At 36.6% G+C, this 21,451-nt stretch overlaps 1 protein-coding gene across 1 annotated transcript; it reads left to right on the forward strand.

Moving 5' to 3' along the window:
- Positions 1-2,217: 2,217 nt before the first annotated feature.
- LOC145980762 (2-hydroxy-1,4-benzoquinone reductase-like) lies at positions 2,218-8,858 on the forward strand. The gene is made up of 3 exons (XM_083113828.1): positions 2,218-2,417; positions 6,619-6,855; positions 8,502-8,858. The coding sequence occupies exons 1-3, from the start codon at positions 2,294-2,296 to the stop codon at positions 8,750-8,752; spliced, it is 612 nt and encodes a 203-aa protein (XP_082969954.1). The 5' UTR covers positions 2,218-2,293; the 3' UTR covers positions 8,753-8,858.
- Positions 8,859-21,451: the final 12,593 nt, after the last annotated feature.

Here is a 21,451-nt window from a genome sequence, read left to right on the forward strand (position 1 = left end):
GACACATGATCAATCTTGTCTCGTCTCGAATTTTTAAAAGCCTGTCCCGTCTCGTCCAGTGGGCAACACTATTGAAGAAAGAAAAACGTAAAATGACTTTGTGTTGAGTCAACAGTTACTGCTGTGGCACCAAAAGAACTTTTCAATTTAATTTTTCTAAAATTTCTGAAGCTTACTATTGTACCGTAACTTTATTAAAGTAATACGAGTATTGTATCAATAAAAAATTAAGGAAATGCAATAATCGTACTGTTTTGCTTTCTTTTAAAACTAACAACCAATATACTAATTAATATTTGTTTACTTAAGCGAGGAAATTTAACATTTTCAAATCTAAAAGGCATAAAACTCACTGCTTTTAAGTTGTTGTTTTTTTTAATTTCCGTGGGAAGGCCTCCGGACCCGTTATAAAGTTGGGGATATTCAATACCTGAGAGTTGTTGAATATCCCCTAGTTTATAATATCATATGCTTCTCTTAAAGCAAACGCTCAAACTCCGCCCATGCCTGCAGGACTTTTAAAACAAGCTGTATACATATACACATATTTGGAGGGTATGGGGGTACAAGGAGTCAAAGTCGCAACCAGAAATGTTTGTCTGGGAGTTAAGTATTTAGAGCCATTGGCGTTGCCAGAAATTTCTATTGGAGGTTAGCCCAATGATAAAACTTAATTTCAACGATTTCAAAAATCGAATAGAAAATATAATTGTGGTCTAAAAGTTATAATTTTTGGGGGGATGCAAGCTGCATCCTTCCGCTAATAATATTTGTACAAGCGAAGCTAACCGGGAAGGTTAAAGCACCTTTTCCAAGCAAGAATCCCGGTTTTTGTAATAATAAAAAAAGTAATTTCTAATTACCCCAGTAAAATCATACTCTGGATTCTGATAGTGGGATGTCCCCTTCAAGGTAATGAAAGCGTCTACGCGCTGCAGTGGTGTTTGGTTTGAAAAAAAAGTGAAAAAAATGGGTTAATAATAATAATTATAAAAATAATAATAATAATTAGTAGTATGCTTATGGTTGGCCGCGGTGGCTCAGTCGGTAACTCGTCTGACTACCACGCTAAAGGTCCCGGGTTCGATCCCCGGCCGGTTCAAATCCGGGAACTTTTATAACGTTGGAAGCGGCCCCGGCGCCCACCCAGTGTCGAATAACATGGGTACCTGGGGGAAACCCTGGGGGGTAAAGGCGGTCAGGGGCGTGTTATAAACTAATAACTCAATTTATTAGAAATGTATTATCATTATCAATATTATCATTATATGCTAGGGAAGACTTTTCAACTCGATCCACCAGATGAATAATTATCCAGCACGACTGTATTTTTAAATATATTTTGGGGACAATTCCATCATCGGGAAATGGCAGAATTACAGATAATTTACTTTCCTTGGGAAAAGATTGAACATCTCCATCTAAAAAGCGTGATTTTAATAGCTATATTTGATTTCAGCGCCATCATCAGAAAATTGCTGAACTACAGATTATTTACCTTCCTTGGAAAAATATTGGATACCTCCGTGTTAAAAGCGTGATTTCAATGTGGTTGATTTCAGCGCTATCATCGTGAAATTGCTGAACTACAGATTATTTAGCTCCCTTAGGAGAAGATTGGAGACCTTCATTTTAAAACCTGATCTTAATAAATTTGATTCTAGCGCCATCATCGGGAAATTGCTGAACTACAGATTATTTACCTCCTCTGGGAAAGATTGGATACTTAATCTTAATGCGAGATTATAGTATATTTGATTTTAGCACCATCATCGGGAAGTAGCAGAACTACAAATCATGTACCTCCCTTTGGAGATATGTTTCCTTTCGCAGAGGGATGTAAATAATCTATAGTTCAGGTATTTCGCGATGATGGCGCTGGAATCAAATATATTAAAATCATGCTATTAACATGGAAGTATCCAATCTTTTCCAATGGGAGAATTATCTGTAGTTCAACAATTTCCCGATGATGGCGCTGGAATCAAATATATTAAAATTACGCTTTTAACATGGAGGTATCCAATATTTTCCTGTGGGAGGAAAATCTGTAGTTCTCGAGTGAAATACAGATGAGGCTCCTGGAGTTCAAGCGAAACATCAAACTATTGATGACGTAAGCATGGCATAGCATGACGACTTTGCGATATCCAATCAAAGCGCTTCTTCCAGTTGTGACAAACCGCACGAAATAAATCTTGGGCTCAAGATGAGAAAGATGAGTTGAGGAAATTCGGAAATGGAGAGAAAAAAGTGAAAAATATTTTTCGTTATACAAGTATACGCGGGTGCAATGGGGACTGTAAGAAAAGTGATTATATTTCTCTGTTCTGTAAGGGAATCTCGCAGAAGTGATACTGTTGCGCTCTTTGTGCGTCGATGCTTGGAGCAGGAGGGATTAAGTGTAAAATATTTTGGTAAGTGTATTGATTGTAAAATGTAAACTCTTGTCAAAATATCAGAAGCTAAAACTTGTACTGAGCACAATAGTAAAAAAAAAAAAATCTTACACTAATCAGAAGAGGTCAAAATCTAGCAATATTCTTGATTTTTCTGCAGTCTTGCCTTAGCTAAGGGAAAAGTACATGTTGCTCAAATAAATTGTACGTACAAAGGTTTCATAAGCGCAATAAATGGGCCTCAATTCTCGTGATAAGAAATGTTTAAACCCAGTGTATTATGAGAAATTTACCGTGGGGATAAATCCCGTTTTTTCTTCAAAACATTCTGATATTATGTAAATTACAATCCTCCCCAAGTGACAAAAATTAGCAACCGGTATGGAGATTCCCCACTCATCCAGTCTTCAAGTGCCACTGTTTATACCAGAGTTATTACTCGGGTCCTATCCTAGAACGTGAGAAGGGTGATAGTTATCTTGCTAATTATAATGTAGAGTAGATCCTATGGAAAGTGGAACTGCTGGGTGCAGAGGAGCAAACTTGAAATAAACTTTTAGAGGCCAAAATTGACAAAAAGGTTATACTATAATCCCAGTGGAATTTGGGACAGAAGTTGACACCGTTCCGGGCCATTTCGACCCCTGGGTTGGGTGAATCTTCTTCATTTTCCACATATTTCAAGGCAAGATCTGTAACTATCCCACCATAATACAAAACAATGGTTGACGTAACCATTTTATTAAGTTATTTTCATTTACCAAGCAAAAACAAATACACATTTGGTTGTGCACGACATTTCTCTCTCTGTTTCATTTTCACTTCAAAGTTTATTTTATATTTCTCTGTACCGTAAGGAAAGTTCATAGCAGTGATAGGATAGTGTGCTGTGTGTGTAAAGCGATGCTTGGTGCAGGAGGGATCGAGTGTAAAATAATTTAGTAAGTGTACACACACACACACAGTTAGGGTAATCGGAACTGGACCTACAGTTTAATAATTTATTTCCACAATTATGTGCCTATGACGAATTCTCCAGATATAAGAGAAAAATTATCTTGGTTAATATACTACGATATGTTGAATGCAAATTCTTGTTTAGACTATTAATGTTATTATTTAAATTTGACAAAACTTAATTCTTCATTGGTCTAATGCTCGTGAAATACAGAAAAACATACGTTTATCTACGATATTGATGGCATAATCTTGTTAATGATTGACTTTGGGGGGGGGGCATCAGCACATAGGCTATTATTGCCTGTCTCGCAATACGGGGATAAGTTACTTAACTAAAACAAAATTAAGGGCAGACCCCCAACAAGTAAATAAAATGTGTCTGTTAAAAACTTCCTTAATGAATTCTCAAGGCTGGGTTGGACCTTTGGCTGATGCCAGGGCAGCTATTTTCGAATTTTGAAAATCTGAAAAATTATCTGCCTAGAATTTCTTCTAGAGCATTCACATGAATCTTCGTGTTGTTTCCTTTCGCCGTTATCTACATAATCTCAATACTTTCATGACTATGTAAGTCTATTAAACTATTGATCTAGACCAGTGGTTCTCAAACTGTGGTAAGCGTACCCCCAGGGGTACATTAACGACTTTAAGGGGGTACGTGGTCAGCTTGGAAGAGATTATACTGGCCATGAGTCCAGGCGCGTGAGCCTCACAAGCCGCCTGCAAGACTGCAGTTACCAAGGTGTACAGTGGTATTGATGAGTATTACCATGCAAATTGTTCATCACCATGTTCGTGCAATTTAGTTGATCCAATAAGAACTTCAAGAATTAAAAGAAAACTCAAAACAAGCTGTTGATAACTTCTGCACCAGCATACATAAAAATCCATCGCTTAAAAACACACAGGATGTAAGAGAAAAATTAATGAAAATAGTCAGGCACAAGAGGCGAAGAAATAGTACAAACAATGCAAGCACTGCTTGCATTATTCGAATATCATTTAATGTACTTATTGTTTGTCTTATTTAGTTTCCATCGCACTCGATTTCGCGAAAAATTACGACCGCAAACTCCCTCAGCAGCTCTGTATCAAGCACCAGCCTCAATGCTTGCGGCTGCTCTGCGGGAAAATAACGCACCCGAAGGAGTGCGATATTCCCGAAAATAGCCGAGCTCAACCGAAAGCAGAAGGATATATTGCCACCAAAAACTAGTAAGGAATATTTGCATTCATGAACACGTAAACAAGATCGCGAATATAACAATAATTCTTAGTCATAAAATAACTAAAATAAGTTATCATTGTTCTAAATTCCATATATATATAATTTAATATCACAATTTATTTTAGATTTCGCGAATTGTAAAACGCATAAAAAAATGGACATTGGGAGTTCGGGCGAGCGTTTGTGTTTCGAGGAAGTGGAATGTTTGCATCCCCGTGAAGTTTCCCCAGGGAGGGAGGGAAGATTCGACGGACCTTGGTCTGCACCCTGTGTCCAGCTCGGTCCAGCTCAAATTACGTCAAAATTGTTGACCGTTACCAGTGTTTGCAACTGCCAAATTATTTACACAGTAATTCAAATGAGCTGTTTCACAAATTTTACAACCACATTCAATAAATTGACGGCTTTTGAATTAAAACTTGTGGTGAAAATAAAGCTATATAAAAAGAACTCTCTACTGATATTTACACAGCACAATTAAATCGTATACATTGTACACATTATGAACACAAGAACATGTTTTAAGTTTTATTATTATGACACAAGTGGTGCTCCCAGGATTTTTTTTAGTAGTCTCCTCATTTTGTCATCTTTTCCTGCCTTTGACTTTCCTTAATACTGGGCCAAAGAGGGGTTTAGTATGTCTCCCACCAACCCTCCCCCGGTCCCAGGCACGCCGCTCTATGACACTTTATTACTTAAATATTATGTATATATTCTCTCTGCTGTAATGATTCTGATTCTACCGCTTAATTTCTATCTCCAAACTGATTTATCTTTCCTTCCCATGAGGGATAAAATTAAGGAAATAGGTTGATATCACTTTCGGTCGTTTCAGAGATTTTCAAAGTAATCTTGAATGGATGCTTTCCAGTTGTGGAAAGAGCGTGGGAGTGTCCTCACGTTTTGAGAACCTTGAGGCCCTAAGATTTGTTGAATTGTTCGATAGCGGGAAATTTCGCAAATCTGCAAAGGAGTTTGGAATTTATTGTGGCGAGTACATCGTCTATTCATGTGTTTCTTTGGTTTGAAATGAAATTTTTAACTTTTTATTTTAATGTTTGACTCCGTATGTCGTTTTTAGGGTGCCCACAAATCCTAAATTACAATCACGCCGCGTAAATTAAATAAATGAGTCCCCCCTTTATTTTACCTAAATCCGTTTGGTCACAGTTTGCCCACATTAAAAAATAATGAACAAATAAAGATACTAATAAATAAATAAGAAATTACGTACCCCTTTAGTCGTATGCGGAAAGTTGGCATATACTCGTATATGAAGTTTACTACCATACGAATAACGTTACCTGGAATTTCGAAAGTTAATGTGACGTTTGCGGATCATATGGTTTGTTTCTAGAACCGTCACTTTATTATGATATTTTGAAAATCCAGCGACCGGGCCAATGAGGCTATAAACCTTTAATCCCCCCTCTTGGCATGTCATTGTACTATTTTTTTTTAATACATGTTTTTTTGGACTGAAACATTGCTTGCCTCCTTCCTAAGACTACGCTTCGCTACTGTCATGGACAATTTGCATACTCAAAAGGTCACCCCTTTTACCTTATAATCTCGTTAACAAAAATTCATGATTTGGACAATAGTTCCAGAAAGTGAATCCTATACATTGTATTACAAGAGTCAAATGAAAACCTCAAAAGTCCAACAAAAAGTTTAGGCCAGACTGTATACAGCTCAAAATTCGAGAAAGGAGAAAGTTCGACAATAGCCTCAGTTCGCAGGCAGATGGGTGGAAAGGCCTTCCCAGTGACTCATAAGTGACTTTACCAGGACCCCAAAGACTTATTCTTCTTAAGGTACACAGGCACTAACTCAAAGTTGAAAACATATGTAGTTGAGCAATAGGTCTGTGCTAAAGTGCAGCAAACGTGTGCAACCCTACATACAGAAATCTACTAGATAAGAAGAACAAATAAAGGTTTTCGTTTGACTCTCCCTTGTATGAGGTAATATAAGGGAAAGTTTTTTAAAAAACACTGTACCAATGTGTTATTCCTTCTTTGTTAGATCCAGCAGAGCTGTGCTTTCCAATGTTGAAAACACCAATCCATTTTTATCCAGACCCCTGCGACGCTCCAGAATGGTTGAAAAGTGCAGACGAGGAGATACAGCAAGCAGATGGGTTTGTTGTGGTGACCACCGAATACAACAGTGGAATACCTCCTGCTTTGTCTAACATGCTTGACCATTTCCCACCATCTTCTTATGGTCATCGACCCTGCGGCATCTGTACATACTCATCTGGTAAGCTTCTATATAGTGACTCTGGTAATGATAATAAATGTCGACTCCAATCATTGACTTTCCTGTGCTCTTGTGTCGATGGGTGGGTAATAATGAATAGGGAATTCTCCTAAAATGCCAAATTCAATTACATTTCCTCAAAAAGATGTGGGTATTGGGTGACATTTGCTTCAGAAATGTTTTGGCAGTCGAAGTCTGCACCCATGACCAATAGTGCTTAATAAACATTAGGTTAGTATCATAGACCAATATTTTTAGGGGCTATTACTGCTTCTAGTATACCAACATCGAATTATCCTCAAATATAAGTTCTGATATTACTGTCTGAATTTATAACTCTGCTTAGACTGACTTGGTGCATCCTACTTCACTATTCTGCCACTTTAGGTCGCAAAAAGATGAGTGATGACATCAGTGGCATGCCCAAGGGGGGGGGGGGTTGGGGGGTTTATAACCCCCTTTGGCCCAGTATTCCTAAAAGAAGTACGTCAATAGTAGAAAGATATGACAAAATGAGGGCTGACTACCAAGAAAAAGTATACATAACCCCTCCCTTTCGAAAATCCTGGGCACGCCACTTGATGACATGATAAAACACTGACAAGGAACATTCATGCCCAGGCCTGGATTCGAACCCAAGACCCCTGACACCATAGCATGCTGTGCTAACCACTCCACCACAGAGGTTGCAATAACTTAAGAGTTCTTACCTTTGATGCAAGCAGTCCTAGGTTTGATCCAGTGATTTATCCACGTCCCCTCCTAAATGTTTCAAATAGCCCAGTTTACAGTCATTTTTCCTCTAAATTTATCCTTACATTGCCCAGTTGGAAAATCTTGACAAAAGCTTGGTTTGATTCGTACTAGGAGCATGAAAATTTCACTCTTGACTCAGTATTGCAAAGACAATTGGAGACACATTTGAAAAGAAGTCATGGACTGTTATTTTGTGCTGCTCTTGTTTCTCTGCCTCGACAACAGTATTCAAAAATTTCCTGACTTTTCCTTGGCTTTCTACTTCACATATTGGTTATTCTGACTTTTCAGGTACTTCAAGATCAGGTAGTAAAATTTTTGAAAAGATGTCTGTCATCATGTTAAACCATACCCGGCTAACCTCAAGACTCAAAACATTCCTATTTTTAGATCTTTCTCAATTCTTCTTCGTGATTTCTCGCAAGATATACTACAAAAATATTATTCAACATTGGTAAAATGGTGATGTGAAATATGAACTCCTTAATAATTATTAAATATATATAAATGTGGAGAAGGTTATGGTTACATAATTTAGAAGCGCACAATTTGTATTCCTGTCCAGATATTATTGGAATGAGAATAATTAAATCAAGAAGACTTAGGTGGGTAGGCCATGTGGCACGAATGGGAGAGGAAAGAAGAGTTTACAGGATTCTTGTTGGGAAACCTGATGGTAAGAGAGACCTGTAGGAAGGCCAAGACAAAGATGGAGGGATAACGTTGAGATGGACTTAAAGGAAATCGGTAGGGATGGAAAAGATTGGATTGATCTTGTCCAGGATAGAGACAGATGGACAGCTTGTGTAGCCATAAACCTTCAGATTTACGAAGGCTAGAGAGTTAGTTAGTTAAAATTTATTAAAATTACCATGCTAAAATGTTTTCAGATGATCTGGGCGGAGTTCGTGTACAAACAATTATCCAACCCTTCTTAGTGGGACTTGGGATGGTGCTGGTTCCCAGAATGCTTCGGATCTGCTGCCCACAGAGGATGTTAGACACGGAAGGAAATGCAGTGAGCGACAAACTTCAACACAAAGGAACGTTGTTTGCAAAATATATGGAATGGTATGTCGAAGCTCTTGCCAGGCAAAATGAAAGTTGCAAGCTAGAGCCTGAAACCCCATGGGACGTCTGATTTGCGAAAGCGGTTGGTTATTTTTCTTCAGTAGGAAACTTTGACGTGCACAGTCAGAAGAAAATTTGTATTTTATAACATGGAATATAAATCTTTTATTGTATAATTTCTCCTTGTCCTTCATATTATTGTGCATGCCGATGTACTAACTGTATTGTGCAAGATGGAAAGGGAGGGGGGGGCCTCCTGAACAGTAATTTTAGCATTGATCCATTGCTGATCCACATATATTTTCAAGGCTGAGTTAGTGCCTGTATACTTCAAGAAGAATAATATTTGGAAACTATGTACAGCGTCGAATAACATGGGTACCTGGGGGAAACCCTGGGGGGTAAAAGCAGTCAGGGGCGTGATGCTGATCACATCACCCCACTCACGACCGGATCAAGAAAGTGTGGGGAGTTACCCCCACACCCCCTATACGCCTTCATGGCGTGGTGCTATGCACAGGGGCACCCTTTTCCTTTTTTTATGTGCAGTCACTTATGAGACACTGTGAAGGCCTTTCCACCCATATGCCTGCGAACTAAGGCCATTGTCGAACTCTCTCCTCCATTCGTAAACTTGCTCGTTTGGTAAGCATGCATAGACACATTGAATTTTCATTTACCGCAGAATGTCTATAAGTTTTAGGCTTCCAGAGGGCAAGAAACCACTGCCCTTCACGTGCATGTTAATGCAGGAGGCGCCATGTTTTAAAATGACAAAAATGGTGCGGTGAAGCTCACCTGATACGTGTTGTACCATTGAGGTCGTTTTGTAAATAACAGTCAATACCTCGTGTAAATTTGAGCTGTTTACAGTCTGTCCTGCAATTTTTGTGGGACTCGTAAGGTTTTCTTTTGACCCTCCCTCGTATTTATCTAAATTATGTCCAACGCCCATGCTAGGATTCAAGCACAGAATCTTCAATGGTGTGATCATGAGTTGACAACTGCAGGGCGGCAGAAAAATTGTCTTGCTAAATAATTATAGTACTGAACATTTGTATTGGGTTTAAATGGTGTGACTAGTTCTAGTTTTGATCCAGGAGGAGCTATAAAGCACGAAAAGTGCTGCAGGTGGTAGATAGTGATGTGCATCTTTTACACAAGACAGCTGGTGGACACAATGCAGTTTGTTAATCCTATGGCATTTATTCTTATAACCATTTTTATTACATTTTTATATTTTAATGTGATTTCTTTGGACTACCCTGGCAAAGGTTCCGAAATATCAGTTATTGGAGAGAACCTGTTACACCACATGTAAGTAGTGACTTGCGTTTTATTTAATAAGTTGATGAATGCTACTTTGTGATATTTTTTCATGGAAAATGACAGCAAAAACATCTAGTGCAATCACTTATGAACATTCGGAAGCGGCAATTGGAATTTCTGGAAATTATGCACAAATATGCTGTTTTTATTAATTGTGTATAAACAACGTGAAGCAGAATAGATTTCCTGATACCAGCCAAGAACAGACTAACACAAAAAAATTAACATTTTAAAATAATGCACCTAAAATATTCCAAATTCATTATTGAGAATAGGATCAACTTGAACACTTCATCTTATATTCTGCTTACTAAGTTCATAACATGATCCATGTTAAAATTCACTTGCAAAGAAACTTATCAATATGGGAGTACATATTCCCCTCCAATTATTACCACGTAGATTTCAAAGTACAGGATGAAACATATTGTATCTGCCAACTTACACATAGGCATTTAATACAGTGTATAATATGGACAAAACAGACATCAGAGCACCTTGAAAATAACATCCTCTAAATGTCCTTCTTCTGCTTGGATGCCCTGCTTGAGGCTATGCGAGAAGGCTTTTCGTGACCTGTCCTGAGGAATATCACGTATTTCAGAGAGACTAATGGTTCACAACATTATGCTCTCCACTGTCTAACCCACCTCAGAATGCTATGTCTGTCTGGAACAGGTGCATGACGATCTTCATTGTTCCGCCGCAGTGCCTGGTGCCTGGACGAAAGCTTCCACCGCAGCAATCTGCATCTGCACTGACAAACTCTCCATGGATGCAGGTATGTCATACATGCGCACGTCAGGCGCGGCTCGTGCATTATTTTCCTGGGGGTTCACCGAAGTCATAGCACACATATTCAGTTTCCGCAAATAGACTTTCTTCGGGAAACAAAGGTATGGGGGGGGGGGGCAGATTGGTACATAATATTTTCATAGAATGAGGTTTCATAGTAGAGGTGTGCGTATAAATTTAGGGATAAAACTAAGTACAATAAATTGTGTATCTATGAAAGAAATTTCGGGTTTTATGGACTTCATGGATGTCCTCAGGATTTGTTCCAGGGATGGGAAGCAAGATCATTTTTTTTTCCAGGGGGGACAAACGAGGCACATTTTTCCTTGTAATAGTGCTGTTTTCTCAAAAAACACTCCTTCAGTCCCTGCAACGTCTTTATAATAATCATCATAAATTACTGTGACTGAAATAAAATTATATGTGTGTAATAAAGTTTTAGGTTGACATTAAATTTCCAGGCAGGTGTGGCCCCTTTTCGCCTTCCGGACGTCCATGCCTGAAATTATAAAACGACTAATCACAATGGTCCTACAATTATTAAAGGGAAATAGCAACCAATGGGATGTACGTACTAGAAACCTGAGACCCTTTCATTGGAACGCTACAGCTTTTTTTCTCTCTTCAAATTTGGAGTTGGTCGACCAGCACACGCTTTATCTCTATTTTCTTTCAACAGACGAGAAGGTATGTTTCCGTTAATTGTATGCATTTTAGCGATCATTTCTTACCTGCGCAGACAGCAACACCTACACTGCATCAAATGACGTAACATCCTTTGGAGCATCAATACTTTGCAACAACTATCCAAGAACTTCGAAAACTTACAAACTTGAAACAATGATACCGACATGGTTTGACACGTCTTCCTTTCTTGTCTAAGATCGTGCCTTCTTTTACTTTCACATATCCGAAGTGTTTCCATCTTTAAGGAAAAAGTCTGAATGCATGCACGAGTTATTTTAGTAATGTTTTTATTTTATTTTAATTCATCGTGTCTAATTCCAGCTTTCATTCATTTCTACTTATCCTTCACTGCCACAATTTTGCATTTATGCCAAGAAGTTCGGCACAAAAATTATTCAACAGAGAAGATAGAATATGTAACGAATGCGCTTCAAACTTGAACCTCATAGGGCAACACTGGAAGGGAGGAACCAGCTGGGGTCTCACTTGCAGCGAGGACGGTGCCTTCTGGCTTCTGCTGCTGCTTCTGAGAGAGCACGAACTGCGCATGACCGTTGGTTGGAGATCGAGGTTCTTCAGTATCCTTTGCCATATATTTTGCCCATATACCTACCCCGAGCTTCTGTCTACCGCTCAAACCTTCACAATGCAAAGGATCTCCTGTGGGGGTTCAGCTGAGGGCGGCCGATTCGCGGTTTCTCTTTCTCAGCAAAAGAATTTGCCGTATTATGGTCACAAATACATGACTTCTTGTGTAGAAATTTTAGCGAAAAATTGTCGAAAGGTAAAGACATTGTTTATTGTCCATTCTCGAGGTAAATGCCGTATATTACTGGGGGTTCACTGATCCTGTGCGCTATCCGCGTCTGGCGCACGTGCATTCTAGCAGGGTTGCTAACTCAAATTGGTAGATACAATATACACCTCCCTGCATCAGGAAAACATACACTGGTATTGTGCACAATTACCTGTTCATTTGAAGACATTCGTACGTTTGGACAAAATTGCTCTAAAACTAATGACAAAATCAAACTATTCACGTCAAGTGTACTGTGAAAAAGTGAATTTTCAATACACAACACTTCCTACAGTGTACCCCATGCATTGTACACTCAGGTATAAAGATCATGATTCATAAGTTCTATATACTCAACAAACAATAATCAAGACTCTTTATTGTTCTTTAATTAATAACGTACAATAACTTATAAAGTGGAACCACTTTGATATAACAATTAATGTAGTTATATTTTTTAAAAATTCAAGTTCAACAACAAAGTTGGGTCAAACAAGAAAGTACTGTGTCAGTAAACAGGTTTCAAATATTAAAACAATATTAAACATCTAATGGCACCTAAATATAAATTGCCAGTGATGCACAGTTGTCTCATAATTACTTTATTGTAAAAAAAAGAAGAGGCAACAATTGTGGAAATAATTTAAAAAAAAAAGAAACACTGTTGACATGTATGCCAGGCAAATGAACAATGTTCATTTTGTTAAAGTTTGTTCAAATTCACTTTATGCTCAGATAATCTAATAGTAGTTTTTCTTGTATGTACGCATTGCTTGCATTATAGAATTATTTTCTTGTAGTTTACGGTTATTACAAGCATAAGAAAACAGTTTTTCTTTGTGACGTTTCAGGAGAACACACGCTCCTTTCATCAGACATTTATTTTCATTTTGACTAAAGATACAGTTATAACAATGGTTAGTAATTTTTTAAACAAAAATAATCCGCCACCATCTTTAAAATTTAATGTAACAGAAAACATCAAGAGACTTTGTGAAAACAATCATGAATTTGAATTACCTGATGATATTTGGGATTCATAATTTTAAAAAATCTCAAATAAAAATAAAACAGACTGATTTTTTCACAGTTAAGTTGCTATATTACAACAATGTAACATTGACAATATCCATTATATAACGGATTATTTTTGTTTAAAAAATTACTAACCATTGTTATAACTGTATCTTTAGTCAAAATGAAAATAAATGTCTGATGAAAGGAGCGTGTGTTCTCCTGAAACGTCACAAAGAAAAACTGTTTTCTTATGCTTGTAATAACCGTAAACTACAAGAAAATAATCTAATAGGGACTGGAATACAGTTTAAAGTGGAATACCACTGGGGATTGAACCAGGGACCCTTTAATCACAATGCAACATTACTACTGTGTCATCGTGGTGGTCCTTGTTCATATTTTGACTGACTGGTTTATTTTACTTTGTTTTTTTTGCCACTTTTGGCTAATCGTGAAGATGAGGATTAGTGATAAAATTGATTAAGGAACACTCAAAAAAAAAAAAAAAATACAGGCTGGAATTCGAACCTGGGACCCTGGCATTATAGCATGCTGTGCTAACCACTCCCTCTAGGATTTACTTCAAGTTTCAGAAACTACTTACAAAAATCTTTACTGTAGGAAAATAATAAGTATGCAAGTATGGGGGGAGATACCAATATTTAACTTAAAACAAATATTTTCTAGTCAAACTTCTGTATACTTGTTCATTACACACTTAGTGACAAAATAGGCTCAGAAAATCAATTTTCACATGGGTGCAACAGCAAGTATGAGACAACTATGCACAAGACAGTAACAATATCTTACTTATTTACACAAACACTGTATTCAATAAATGCGTAATTGGATAAATTGTCCTAAAGCGACAATAACATAGGTAATGAATACAAGAAATAAAAAGTCTACAATGGTCCTCAATTCACAGCTAAATAATCATTAATAATTAACAGCACTAACTAATTTTCTTCATATATTCTTATTGTGTTATATATTTAACAGTAATGGGAATATTTACAAATTTCTTACCCAACGTAACATTTACACAGCATTAAAAATAAGTAATACTTTCTTAGTCATGAGATCATTATTTCCACAGATTCATTCTTATCTTGATAAGGAAAGAAGAGCTATAGAAATATAACACTGTTATGCTACATCATATATATATATATATATATATATATATACAGGGTTAGTCAAAATTATGTTAACATTAAATGGGACAAACCAATCCATTAGTGTTAACATAATTTTGACTAACCCTGTATATTGCATTTATTTTATCTCCCTCTTCAAATATTCACATACAGTAAAACCTCGTTAATCCAGACTAATGGGGGAGGATAAGTTGTCCGGTATAACAAAAGTCCAGATTAACTGAAATAACCTAAAAGAACAGTAGAAAGTGCATTAAAACTCGGTTTATAGCAACAAAACATGTTTATTAAGGTGTATTTATAGGGCATAGGCCTAAATACACTATACAGTACAAAGTCTGTAGAAAACAGAATTTCATCAGTGGCTGACTGCCTTTTCTTTGGGAAGTTATCTTCTTGACTTCTAGCCACATTTAAAACCTTGCATTCTGCTTTTTTTTGGGGGGGGGGGGTGCCTGTCCAGATTTAGCAAAGTCTGGATTAACAATGTTTTACTATACTGGAAAGCAAAATTTTGCTGTTATTTATTTATTTTAATTATTGTGACAGTAGAATGAAGAATGTTAGGCCAAGAGTCATACAAGTATTTTCTCATATTTTTTTCTTGATGTTTTCTTCAACTAATTCACATTAAAAATCATGAATATCGTTTAATAGTGTGTACTTTCCCTTAGATAGACTTTGAACCTAAAGCTTTATGCTGCCTTTACTCTTAAGCGAAAAATCATATACACATTGCAGAATATTTAGATTGTAACAAACCATGTTCAAAACAATATCTACACTTACTCACTTTGAGTAATCAATTTGCTTTGATAATTTGGCACTTAAATTGCCCAACTAAAATCAGATACTGAATAATTTGTTCATACAGTGTGTCCCAAAATAGTGTTTACACTCTTCGAAAGTATATAACAGAGAAACAATTAAAGTTAACATGACTGGACTTTTTGTATTTGAAGCTGCAATGTGTGCGAGCACGCGTAGGCATTGTCGTCTTTAGTTCTGTCACAGGACACCAGGTAATAGGCATTAGTGTACACAGAATAGTAGAGGTGATCAACATTTCTTTGGAGAATCGTAAGTGTCGAATATCCACCCAGATCTCTGATATAACACTGTTAGAGGTACATCTAATGTAACGATGTGCATGCCAGAAAGCCATGGACACTGTATGACATGTGGCATGCGAGTAAAAACCGATATCTGCTGATTTTCAATATGTCCCACCTGGTCCATACCGTTGCAAACGATGTAATTCTGCCAATGATCAGGTATGTAACATGAAAAAAAGTTCATACTTGCAGTTAGTAATATTCCTCTTATTAATGTTAAAGGAGTGCAAATACTATTTGGGTCACTCTGTATATACAATCTCCATACCAGTTGATTAGTTACGGACCTATTGATAACCTGCAAAAGTGTTTTACATAACAAGTGGTACCCAAGCTCAAAGAATGTTCAAATAATTACTCTGCTCTTTTAAAACATAATCAAGGAAAGAAAACAAGTATCCACAACAAGGTTTTGATTGGGTGGTGGCCATACTACGAAAAGTAATAGAACTATCAATACAGGAATAAAGTAAGTACTTGATTCCGGTATATTAAGTTATGAGTTCCCTGACGATGAAAAAAACAGGAACTGTTTAAGAATTAGGTATAGTACGGTTCTCTCCAATGTGTTAGCACCATGCCATGTAGGCTAATGGGAGAATGTATATTAAATATGGAAGTTTTGTGTGAGTGTTGTACAGCATGTTCCAGAAGTCTTGTGCATATTTTGTTCCTTAATAACTCGAAAGCTTTTGAGAATAGCAACGGTGTTTTGCATTGGAATCCTCAATCAAAATGTTTGACTGTAGGGGTTGCGACAACACTGTGATTGCGAATGTTCAGGAAAATGGAGGTACAGCACAAAGAACAATGTGTAGTGTGTTTTATCAAGACAGAGTTTGTTGCAAAAAAAAACAACTTCTGCATGAATCACCAGCTGTGTCCCCATCTGAGAACAGCATTACGGCTTGGTACAAGTTTATTGTGACCAGAAGTCTTCCTAAAAAAAAAAAAAAACTGAATACATGAGACAAATTAGGAAGACATCAAGTTCATGTGTCGTTTTTGCAAGTTCACAAAAGTTGGTTCAGAAAGCATCATAGAGAGACTACAGATAATACAACATTTTGGTTGCAGATTGCAATCCACAAAAACATAAATTGCTACCTTCAAATAGCGACGCAAGAGTTGGTGCCTGGGTGTTTTTGACTCAAAACTTTTTACATCCTTTCATTCCTGAAGCAACTACATTTTACACGCTGGCTTGTTGACAATTTGCAACATCTTGTGGAACAGAAGAATATGATGGGATTATTTTGAGGTTTAGAATGCAAAGAGTAAAAACAAAAAGAAATGTCCTGAAAACTCATGATTTTTCATGTAGCACAAGGATAAGGGGGGACGGAAAAGATTTATGGAAAAAACATATGTTGCACTACTCTATCAGTTCAACAACCACGTGACAACCAATCACAGACCCTGTTGCAATGGCCTGACAAGAAAAATGTGGCAGAATATTCTTGTACCAATGGTTCCACGAATAGAATGTCACAATAAGGTGGAAGGGCAGTGCTAAAAGGTACTGAAGAGGGATGGGCTCTAGCATGCCAAATTGATGATTGCTATCACTTTGTTCTAGAATCGGGTAAAATTCAGCCATGCCAAAACTCTCGATGGTTAAGCATTGAAATTCAAGATTCTCTGGAACACCCTGTATGAACTATTTTAGTCAGTTCAGGGTATTAGGGTCGATATGATCTATCTGTGGGTTTCTATACTGCCTGCATGATGTTGCCATGTAAAGTATTGTAATGGGGAAAAAACTGGTACATTTGTATCCCTTAGGTTTTCATCTCATTTTGTTAAAGTTATGCAAATTCACTCAATGCAATCAACAGCTAATACATTGAATATGGTTTCACTTCATAATGTGTGACAAGGTAATGGATGATTATTTTAGTATGCAAGAGTAATAAATCAACATATTTTAAAGCAGAAATCATTTCAACTTTCAATACAGCGCATCCATTTTTCTATTCATTTTAGGTAAAGAATCTTGCCCCCTTCCAACCAAATTGCAACAAGCCATGGAGACTCATAGTGTGAGGAGGTGGCAGCTCTACACATTCATGATCTCAGTCACTGTAGTGTAACGTGATCAGCATCATGCTCCCGCCACCCAACAATCCCATGACTTTTCCAGGTTTTTGGACGTATTTTCAAAGTTCATGCCCTCCACCTCCTCACTCTTTCCTGCTGTAATTGCTAAAGTTATTCAACTAATTCTGGCGACCATATCAAAAACTAATAACAAATCTTCAATGAACCTGCGGAACAACAGCAAAAATAAAACATCCCCCTAACAGATCAGATTTCGTAAACGAAATTGTTCTTCTTAAAGGTTGGCATAACCACTTTTTGTACATGCGAAATAATCTAACACCATTATTTTTTGTGGTTTTTATTTTATTTTATCTGCGATGTTTCGTCCTGGTTCCCCACAACTTTTTTCAAGATATACATACAACAACACAATCTCACATGCATAGTCACTCGACAGATAAATAAAATAAAAACCACTAAAAATAATTGCATTAGATTATTTCGCACGTAACAAAATTGAACACTATCCTACTAGTAGATCACATCACAAAGAATTAGGATTCTCCAATGTTGAAAGCTGAGAAAAAGTCAACACTGGAAGTCAACATTCTATGGATGACAATAATAAATAATCCATCGCATAAGAACCCATGAGGGCCAGGACGTACCTACCGACTGCCGGCCTCACTCCTGCCTGCAAAGGTGGGAGACAATGCAACCAGTTATGGGGTGACGTGTGGTTAGCACGACGAATCCCAAGTCGTCGTCGTGGGTTTTCATGACCTGGTCATGCTATTCATTCGTAGCTCTGCGATCTCATCACGATGGTGGGTAGCCACCAGTCCCATACAAGGTCCAAAATCTCAGGATAAAAGTTGTTGCCCTTCACCCAGGAGTCTCGAACTTGCACCCGCCCTGTAGCCAGAGCCCAAAGCATGACACCTTAGACTGCACAGTGTGAGATTACTATGGATAACTCCGCAGAAAAAAGACCACATGCATTCTTAATGCAAAAATGAACCATTATTCTGAGAATAATGGCAAAACCATCCCACTTCATAATGTAATTTTTCACATAAATCATACATTCAAAAATCAAAAAGATAATATCTGTCAATTTAGGGACAAGTGTTCACATGAACTGCAGTATCGTAATTCGAAACAGATTCTTCTTAAATTAGAAGACAGAACAGAAACATTTCTAATGCAGCAATATCTCACACTGTTGCAATGGCACAGACAGAATTCTTCATAAAGATTTTAAATATTACAATACCATATAGTTTTATTAATTTCCCAAGAAAAGTCAATTTTGAAATTATTCCAATAATCTTCTTAAAAGTTTCCATAACCACTGTGTAAATTACAAAATAATACAGTAAATCTTATTTACTCTTTATTCTCATTTATTCCAGAAGAAAAACATTTAAAAATAAGATTTATTGCATTGTCTTGGACTACCAAAAACTCACAAACCTGGAACTCCAATACGACCCATCATTGCAACTTTCACACATCCTGCATACAAACTATCCAAATATTTAGTTGAAAGACTTGGTATAATTAAACAACAAACACCATTCAGTGTTAAAAATGCATATGAAGTGAAACAGAAACTAAAAAATATTGTTTGGAATAGTGAGTATCGTATTGCAAGTTTTGATGTAGAAAATTTATATCCTAGTGTCCCAACAGAAGGTGCCACAGATGCATTACACAGATGGCTTATTGAGATGAAGGTTAACCCAGTAGAATCATGGGAAATGGTTCGATGGTTTACTGTATGTGCAAATTACAATTACTTTATATTTGATGGCAAAATCTATCAGCAAAATAATGGTCTATCAATGGGAAACCCAGTATCCGGAATCATCTCCAGCATTTTTCTTCATTACATAGAATCTCCAATTGTTAATGCGATAGGTGCGGATATCAAACTCTACATCAGATATGTAGATGATGTGCTAATTATTGCTAAAAATGAGAACACCATCATGGACGTATTTAAATCGTTAAATGAATCACATCGTCGCATAAAATTCACTTGCGAACCCATGAATAACAATGTAATTTCTTTCCTTGATCTGCAAATTAAGACAACTGACTCAATAATTCAAACATCAGTCCATAGAAAAAAATTAGCGGGGGAAAAATACATCCATGCCAAATCAGAACATTCGCGTATAACAATGGATAACATATTTTTAAATTTTTTCCTGAGAGCACAAAGACTATGTTCTAATAATGAGGATATCAAAAATGAAGAAGAAAGGCTCTTTAATATAGCAAAAGAAAATGGCTTTCACACTAACAGAATAAACCAAATCAAAAAACAAGTTGCAAGAAAACTAAAGGAGAAGAGAAATACAGACAAAGATGAAAAATCTGTTGAAAAGAAATTTGTGTGCATTCCATTCCACAAGGGATTCTCACATAAAATTGCAAAAATTTTTAGAAGTTTTAATTTCAAAATTGTTTTTAAATCACCAAGAAGTTTGGAATGTACATTTAATGAATTCAAAATGAGAAACTCGCTACCAGATGTGGAAACCACAGGAATATATAATATAAGTTGTTCATGTTCAAAAGATTATGTGGGACAAACAGCAAGGAAAATGGCAATAAGATGGCACGAACATGATTTGGACATTATAAATCTAAACCCAAGAACAGGTTTGTCAACTCATATCATCGAAGAGAAGCATTTGATTAAAAAGAGAAGGGTTTTAAAAAGATTAACGGGAAACACAGAGTTGAATGTCTGGGAAGCCTCGTTCATTGCAGAAGAACACTGGAATAAATTAAATAATGAAAATGGTAACATAGATCCAGTGTGGAGTTTTCTTTTTCACAAATGGAGTAAGCCACCATCTTTAAAATTTAATGTAACAGAAAACATCAAGAGACTTTGTGAAAACAATGATGAATTTGAATTACCTGATGATATTTGGGATTCATAATTTAAAAAAATAGACTGCTTTTTTCACAGTTAAGTTGCTATATTACAACAATGTAACATTGACAACATCCATTATATAACAGATTCTTTTTGTTTAAAAATTACTAACCATTGTTATAACTGTATCTTTAGTCAAAATGAAAATAAATGTCTGATGAAAGGAGCGTGTGTTCTCCTGAAACGTCACAAAGAAAAAACTGTTTTCTTATGCTTGTAATAACCGTAAACTACAGGAAAATAATTCTATCATGCAAGCAATGCGTACATACAAGAAAAACTATTATTCATCTATTACGGGGAGAGAGGTACGTACATTCCAGAAATATCAAATCAAGATTCAAACGACACTTCGGAGAATCAGATTTTTGAGAAGATGCAAGTTAAACAATATAGTGCCAAATTTTTTGAAGTGGAAAATTCGAACTCGTAATACCTACACCAGTGATTTTAAAGGAAAGCTACAAATGTTAATGATAGGACGCCTAATCAGGGACTCGTACTCAGAATTGGACAGCCTTTCTCGAAAGACATATGATCTCCACATAACATTGTCAAATTCTTTGCACCCACTCATATGGGATAAAGTAAACAGAGCTACAGAACAAGTTGTAGAACACTACAGCAAGCTTTCAGAAAGGAGACTTGATAGGAAATTCTACCAGCTAATTCAAGAAGAACAAGTTATATACAACAACAATGAAAGAAGGGAAGCAGTTAATGTCACTGGTAAAATAGAAACTAAGAACATTGACAACAGATTATTTATAAATCTTACGGATATTGAGGTACCTGATGAGTATATAGAAATTTTTCAATTCGGAATGAAATTTTCAGTTGGTAGTGCTTATATACACAAGGAAGATTTCGT

The sequence above is a fragment of the Lepisma saccharinum genome, chromosome 28, assembly GCF_977018435.1.
Source record: "Lepisma saccharinum chromosome 28, izLepSacc3.1, whole genome shotgun sequence".
NCBI lineage: Eukaryota > Metazoa > Arthropoda > Insecta > Zygentoma > Lepismatidae > Lepisma > Lepisma saccharinum.